Genomic DNA, 8,173 nt, shown 5'->3' on the forward strand with positions numbered 1-8,173 from the left:
CGCACTTGGTGTTTCCATTTTTCACCCACTGCCATGCACTGCAGTGACACGGACCTCTGAGCCACTCAAAGCAGGCACACCCTCCTGCTCTGTCACCATAGTGATTTTGATTTTCTTATTTTAAATTTGATTAAAAATACGCCATGACTGGCCAACAACACACCCGCTGACCTCATCAAACCACACCAAATATAATCCAAACCTCTGGAACAATGCTCATAAAATGTAACAAGAAACTGCAGCTGGATCCAAGTATGACACAATGCTCATAGTTGTATCGCTTTACCACACTAATGCCGTGTTTACACAATGTCCTTTACTTGTGCATAGGCGTGAAATGACACAACCACACCCATGGCATATGTGTACAAGGCTGATTAGTGAATACAATATTTTAGAAACTGTAAAGGCCACATAGGGGCCTATGATCCATACCTGATGAGGCTAATCTGCTCTTCAGATTATGCAGGAGCAGCTAAACAGCTGGTCGAAGAACATAGTGGAAAAAGATATCAGTGACTCTGGGAGAAAGTCTTATGTGTTTTTTGTGACACTGACAAGCACAAGAGGTGCTATAGAGGTGCTATCTAAATACGACCCCTTTCTTTGGAGTTACTGGTGGTTGGATTTTGCTATCTTTCGAAAGAGCCAGGCTAACTAAACTAAGTGAGCTAAGCTAACTAGCTGCTGATGTGATATCAGGTGACATCCTCTCAACTACTTCTCGGCAAGAAAGCGAATAAACGTTAAATAAATATAATAGACGAAATATTCTTAAAATATCAAAAGTAAAAGTACCCATGTTGTAGATTTGCCCCATATAGCATTATATCTGTTACATTATTATTACTGATGCATAGGCGGCTATTTATTGGAGGCGGAGCTACTGTTGGACACTTCTTATTTGATAACAAAACATCTTATTTTACAGGCTGATCATGTGCTTTATAGATACAATCTCAATCTGAAAAGTAACTACAACTGAATAGAAGTATAAGTTGCATGAAATGGAAATACTCAAGTACCTCAAAATTGTACAGTGGTTAAGTAAATGACCTAACTTGTATTCCACCTCTGCATTTTGTATAAAACATTTTATTTTCAGTTCCAATTTGTTATTAATAATGTACACAGCAGCACGCCATGATAACACTGTTAAAATGGTGAAAGAAATATCAGTATAAAAAGAATGTGTTCATATATTGACACACATGATTTACATCCTACAACTGTTAATAATATCCTCACTGATGTTTACATGACAGCAGTATGGGATGATTGGCCGTTTTTCCAGGGGGCAGATGGAGGATGTGGAGAAAAAAAGCATGCATATACAAATACAACTGAATATGCAGATTGCAAAAGGCAAGACACTGTCGCAAGAGTCTGCTTCCTTCGTCGGTGTTTGTCGCTTATGTAGACCTCTGAAATAAGAGTAAAAAAGCAATGTAATGTAAACAAGAAGCTAGGACACGATCTCTGTGTCTGATTCTGACAGTCACACTGGCCGACAGAGGGCTCAATACGAAGTCTTGTCTCGAAGAACATGTGAGAAGACCAAAGAACACACTGGAGTTAGTCTGACAGGTTTCTGATTGAGGAGCAGGATGGTGGCCAAACATGTAGTCACAGGGCAGATCATTCTTTTGAAGAATTGCTGGTAGCCTTAAAGTTTTTTCAACAGGAGACATAGCTTGAGGTTGGCTTTCCAAAGAGAGCATGTTGTTTATCAGCTTGCTATTCCTGTTTTTTCAGGTGCATTAGACATGACGTCTGAAAGCAGACCATTTGAATAAATCCCTCGGCCGTTTGCCCCAGAGCATTTTTCCACAGAAACATGTTTTCACTTATTTCTGAATCCCAGAACTATAAATGGTTCACGCTTTCTGCCTTTCTCTCATCACCATGTTTTCCCTTTCTCATGTCTACCACGCCGTACCTTTGCAAACATACACACCAAAGCTTTTGATTGATGGAGCCGTTAAAAAGGCGGAAAAAGAAATCACCTGCCAGTAGAAAAATAGTTGGAACAATGTTCAGATTGTGAAAGGCTGCTTTTACATTGATGGACAGTAATAATACATACACTAGCACCACATTTGGCCATCTCAAAGGAATTGTTGAACATTTTTTGGAAGAACGCTTCTTTGCTTTCTTGCGAAGATTTAGATGGGAAGATTGATTCCTCTATCTGTAGATGTTGGGCAAAGCAGCAAGCAGCTGTTTAGCTTAGCTTAGCACAAAGACTGGAAACAGGGGCAAACAGCTAGCTTAGCTTTGTCCCAACATAACAAAATCCATCTACCAGCACCTCCTAAGCGTACTAACACCTTATATCTTGTTTGTTTAAAATATATGTACTTAAGTGCGCAGATTTTGTTACCTCAGAGCAGAGTCAGACTAGCTGTTTCTCCCTGTTTCCAGTTTTTGTGCTAAGCTAACAGCTGCTGACTGTACCTTCACCGACAGATATGAGGGTCCAATCAATCTTCTCAATTAGGTCTCCGCCAGAAAGGGAATACGCATATTTCCCCATAGACAGATTTTCCGCAAAATGCTGAACTATTTCTTTGACGCACCGTAGTGTATACAGAGTTGATCCGTTGGTGATGCTTTAAAATTGTAAAAATAAATCATTATAGACCCCTACATTTTAAATTAAGATAGCACCATTGATTCAAAAACGTTCTCAGCGCCTCTCTGAGAAAACCTAAAGAGTAAATTTGACCTTTATAGCGACAAAAATAAGTAGAGATTAATATTTTAAATAGCAAACATCCTAACAGTAACACTTTATACATATTCACAGTTTTATGTTCTTCCCTTTAAGTATGGACAGATATGACATGATGAAACAAAACCGATTATTCCACTAAACAAACGTACTACTGACAGGATTGTGATGAACATTTCAAGTAATGGGCTTTAGTCCAGTTTTCCCCGAAGGGAGTCGTCCAGCAGATGAGCAACACTTGACGTCACAACCAGCTCACCCAGTCAAGAGAAGGCACAAAGGAAGGAGGAAGAACAGTCAACGAGTGCCATGATGAAGAAAGAGAAGAGTCTTGATGGGGAGCTTCACTTTACTGACATCGAGGCATGTTTCTGTGCGGCAGGAAAAAGTGTGTCAGTATGCAGGGTCCACATTCTTTCATGTATTAGAAACACCTAATATACACAGTACACAGTCTTCTACTGTATGTATGTGTTTTAAAAATGTTCTGCCAATATAATGTCTTACTATTAAGTGTCTTAAATGAATGGATTGTGACTCTGCACTTGTCTTTAAGCTCTTGGAAACACCTTATTCTATTGATTCATGAGGCTGCAATATGATGTGAGCCCACTAGTTATCAAATGGGAAATACGCTTATTTAGTAGTTCTTAGTTGTAGTTTATATATATATATATATATATATTAATATAAATAAACTACAACTAAGAACTATATATTATAGTTAGGTGCCCAAAACTGCAGGAGCTATCACCTTTGTTCTTTAGTGAATATGCAACTATATATATATATTTGTCCCCTTTCCTGAAACTGTTGATGTCATTTATTTATAAGTATTCATTGTAGGACCATTGCTAATGTATTGATTGGCATTAAACACTTCTTTATTGACAGGTCCGTTCTAACTTTTACTAATCATGCTAAATCTTTGTGTAAATATACAGTGAATATCCCGACATCAAAGTACTTCACTGTCTTTTCATCCCAACCTACTGTAGCTGGTATTTCTGACCAAGATCTTGAGAGGACTTGTAACTGACACTAACTAACCTGCTACAATCTTCAAGGGAAGACAGAAATACCTTGTTTGTTCACAGGGGACTTTCACGTGTGTGTAGAGGCGGAGCTCTCTCTGCGGGTATCCACGACACTGCAGCACATACAAACGCAAACATATTAGATTTCATTTTTCTAGGTCAAGTTGTTACTTTATTAACAGCACATGAAAGTACCCACAACTTTACTCTCAAGGTTGGTCCGGCAAGAAGCAACTGTATGGCACACAGAGCGGTGGTGGTCGATACAGCCAGATAGGACTTAAAAAACAACCACCACTTTTTACACACAGACACATTGCTACTGCCAGACTGTTGGCAAACACGAAGGAATGTCTCCTAATGGTTTCTGTCTCATCGTATCAGCTCCGGGCCTGATTGGTGAAGATTTTAGAATGATAAATCTGTATCCACACTGGTTTGGCGTGGCTTGACCTCTTTCACTCGTCTCCTGCAGCTGTCAACTAACTAACTAATCCTTTTTTCGGTACAATCTTGCCAGACTCCTGTATCTAAAACTCACTTCCCCTTTTCCCCATATCCTGGTTTGCTTGGTCCATGTGTTTATCTCATTGCAGTATGAAAGGGAAAACAAGAGAGGCACTCACGCTTGATGATGCCGTACAAAGTCTGCAAACTGTCGGTCCTTCGCGTAGAGCTCAACAATGCGTATCCTGTCTTGGATTTCCTGCAGGAACACATGGTATCAGTCGGATGGGAACATTACATCACAGGCAGATACACATTAAACTTAACAGGACGTGGCTGAATCAAAAAGGGAAATTTTACACAAAGAAAAAACTACAATGACTTTCCTGTTTGAAGGCGTAATAGCCAGTTGGTGAATGAACAATTTTGAACCTGAGATTTCCCAATTCAGATCCAGGTAAAACTTGGATGTGGGAAATGAAAGTGATATACCTCGCCTTGGGTCTAACATCTGGATGGCTTTGAGCAAGGCACATCTCCCACCTGCACTTCAGTACAGCTATGTGGATTTTTGTGTTTAAAACGAGTGAAGACATTTCAAAAGGGCACCTGAGCTTTTCCAAATAAGGCTTATGAAAGTATGAATTTAAACGCCAGCTTGGTGTTTTAATGTGTGCGGGGAAAACTCTTGCAAAACTAAGACACAAGCCAGCCCAGTGAGGGTAAGGGGGTTGTAAAGAAGACAACCTTCAGTCGCCACGAACTTTATCTGTGACCCCTTATTGTAACTGTACATATACCCGATTACACAGCATGGCTGTAGTTAATATGCTGCTTTAGATGTTTTTGATAAAAAAATATTGATTTTATCAGCATCGTATCAGTGCAAACATTTCACTGTATAATAAAAATAATGAGGTACAAAAAAGAAAAAAGAGCAAAGGCTAAGGCATGTTCTGAATCAACCAGTGGTTAGCAGCCCACACACACATACACACACCTCCTTGGTCAGTTCACTGTTCTCGTAGATGTGTCGTATCTCCTCGCTGCTGAAGTCAGTGGAGGCCTCAGCGCTGGTGCTGCTGTACACAAGAGCCTCAGGGTAGCGGCGGTAGTAATGGCTGTAGCCTGTGGTGGCCTCACTCTCATACATGGGGTTGTACTTGGTCGCTCTTTCCAGAGACGGGAGACTCTCTGCTCGCCTGCAAAGCAGCACACGAATCTGTCACATTGTGCAGGCTGAATGATACACAAAGCAACACGTCATCTAGGAAAAGAAAACTGGGCTGCAGTGAATAAGTCCTAAGTGTTGATAAACCTTCATTATGTATTAACCTTCATTACTAGTGTCGGTCTGAGTCCAGACTATAAGCAAGCCTATTGTGTTAGATGTTTAAGGCTTTTTTGGAAATACATCAACATGATATCTGATCAGTTAACTGTCTTAGGTTAACACAGTGTTTGTCCACATGCTGCTCTGGGAACCATGCCGCACACACACACACACACATTGATAGATGGTGAACAGACGCATTGTGTGTCTTCGTGTCTGCAACAAAAGACTGAAAGTAAACAAAAGATCAAAGGAGGACAGGAGGAAGGGACACCCAGGGCAAAGGGAGTCCAGAGGAATAAAGGGACGGTGTGGTAGATAATTAGGCCGTCTAACTGAAGATACAGTCATGAGATGTCTCTAAACTAAACTCTAAACGTATTCTGTTCCCGCAAGAAAGTAACCAGGCTCCTTTAATCTCAAAAAGATTACGTAGAGGAGAGAAAACTTCAAACACACTAAATGTAAGCGTTTCTGTTCACTATCAAACACAAAATTAAAGTTTGTTTATTTTCAAGAATAGACACAATTGTGCTCCTTTTTATTGACCTTCGTGTCACTCACTGATAAATAAACATTTAAATATAAAAACTATGGAGCGACACAAAAAATGTAATAGATCTAATTCATGGAGCTCTGTGGAGAAGTTTGGCCCTTGGGTAAGTGAGTGGTTTTCCTCACCGTATGGGGTCCTCAGACTCGTCCTTGTCATACTGATCACGTAACGTCCTGGCGAGGAAGAAGATGACTGCGGAGGCCACCAATAGGAATCCAGCTACAGAGGCGATCGCTATGCCGACCACCAGCGGCTCAGATACATACTCCTCACAGTGCTCTCCTCTGTACCACCAGTTCTCCCCGACGCGACACCTGAGGTGACGATGAAAAATGTGTCAGCTACAATCATTTTCACAACAAAAACAGAAGACTGAGCACAGACCTTCATAAAACTGTTCAAAAGCAGAAGAACAACATTCTGTTTTTTATTCTCTGTTGAATGATTAGAGAATGTAAAAATGAAAGACTGAATCATGTTTCTATGTTGTCTTGACATAGTTAATAACAACAATTATAATGTTCTGTATGTGCTATTAAACCATGATTGCCTTATTTTGGAATAAAATAAGTCCTCAAATGTTTGTCTCCTGTCTCCATAAAGTAATGCAATACTTGCGGTTGGACGGCATGAACAATCCAGCAGCATCTGGAGCTGCCTGCATGTTTTATGACGTGGTAGAGGGTGTTCTCGTGTCCTGTGGTGTTTCAACACAGCCACAGGACATGTTTCTGTCACTGATTTGGATTACTGGCACATTATTTTACACCCATGCAAATGTCTGTTTGGACACACACGCACAAATATGCTTAGACACAAAAACTCCCCAAATCGTGCTCATTGTTTTTAAATCATTTAAATCAATGTACCTTAAAACAGTACATTTAGTGCCAAAGGCCAAAAATAAATGAACATAGTAATTGGCCAATTGATAGCTGACTCAAAATGTTGGCATGATTTTCGTTTTTAAAATCTTGATAAAATCTTCATAAAAAATATAAATGTTTGAAGACAGTTAATTGGTATTTGTTGCCAAATAAGGTGCAAAACCAATTCTTTATTCCATTTAGTTAGCTATGATTATAATTCTTTCTCCAAAGTATTAGGAGTCAAATAAAAAATGTGCTTTTGAACGAATGCTTTGAGAGCGTTGAACATCTCTCATCTTCAACTCATCAACATAAAGCCAAGCAAAACAAGACCAACTCTATAGCTAGAAGCTACGAATCTGTCCCCCTGCATGAACAGTTGAAAAGCTGTTTCTGGGATGAAGCACTGGCCTTTTAAATCTGCCTACTCAGACACCCTTTCCCCGCACACACGCAGGTCACTTCCCCTAATCCCCACCCACCTGCAGATGGCTCCCTTGCCGGGGATGATGTCACATTTGCCGTCATTGAGGCAAAAGTCAGTCCGCAGCTCACAGATGCTCTGACAGGGCAGTCCTTCCACGCTGAAGTAGCCGGCATTGCAGACGCACTCCCCCTCCCCCGACCACTTGTTCACCTTGCACTCTGCGTACTCGTTGCAGGCCTGGAACTTACAGGGGTCGGCCTTGTCACCTGGAAATGAAAGACACCAGGAGTGTTGACTTTAGGTATCAAGAGAAACTGTAACAATCTGGTGCTCATGTGGTGATCAGCATTTAACAAGAGGCAAAGAGTACATTTCTCCAGCTGTATTATCTCAAAAGATTTAGAATTAACAATATACATACTTAAATTACAACCTGAAAAAGGTAACATAGATTTAAAGGAATAGTTCAACGTTTTGGTAAAATGTGAGTTCTTCCCGAGAGTAGGATGAGAATATTACTCTCTTGTCTGTACCAGTTGTTACACTTCGGGTTTTATACAAATCCAACAAATGAGATACATGTTAATTATTGAACTTTATAGGCGCTGGTTGTCAGATGTTTTTAGCTTCTGACAGAGCCACACCCCTTATTTTCAATCCTTATGCTAAGCTAAGCTTAATTACCATATTCACTGTACATACATGAGAGTGGTAGCTAAATAACAGCAAAAATAATAAAACTAAAACAAACTCAACAAAAAAATAGCCTG

At 40.1% G+C, this 8,173-nt stretch overlaps 1 protein-coding gene across 1 annotated transcript; it reads right to left on the reverse strand.

The window, feature by feature from the left end:
- Nucleotides 1-1,091: 1,091 nt before the first annotated feature.
- On the reverse strand, nucleotides 1,092-7,669 carry LOC116401533 (interphotoreceptor matrix proteoglycan 2-like; the record flags this gene model as incomplete). Its single annotated transcript, XM_031879987.1, has 6 exons — nucleotides 1,092-3,105; nucleotides 3,817-3,884; nucleotides 4,398-4,477; nucleotides 5,219-5,420; nucleotides 6,233-6,421; nucleotides 7,459-7,669. Coding segments are annotated over 5 exons (728 nt in total), but the record flags the coding sequence as incomplete, so codon positions are not given.
- Between the last annotated feature and the right edge of the window lie 504 nt (nucleotides 7,670-8,173).

Source organism: Anarrhichthys ocellatus, unplaced genomic scaffold (genome assembly GCF_004355925.1).
Source record: "Anarrhichthys ocellatus isolate YVR2014 unplaced genomic scaffold, GSC_Weel_1.0 scaffold508, whole genome shotgun sequence".
NCBI lineage: Eukaryota > Metazoa > Chordata > Actinopteri > Perciformes > Anarhichadidae > Anarrhichthys > Anarrhichthys ocellatus.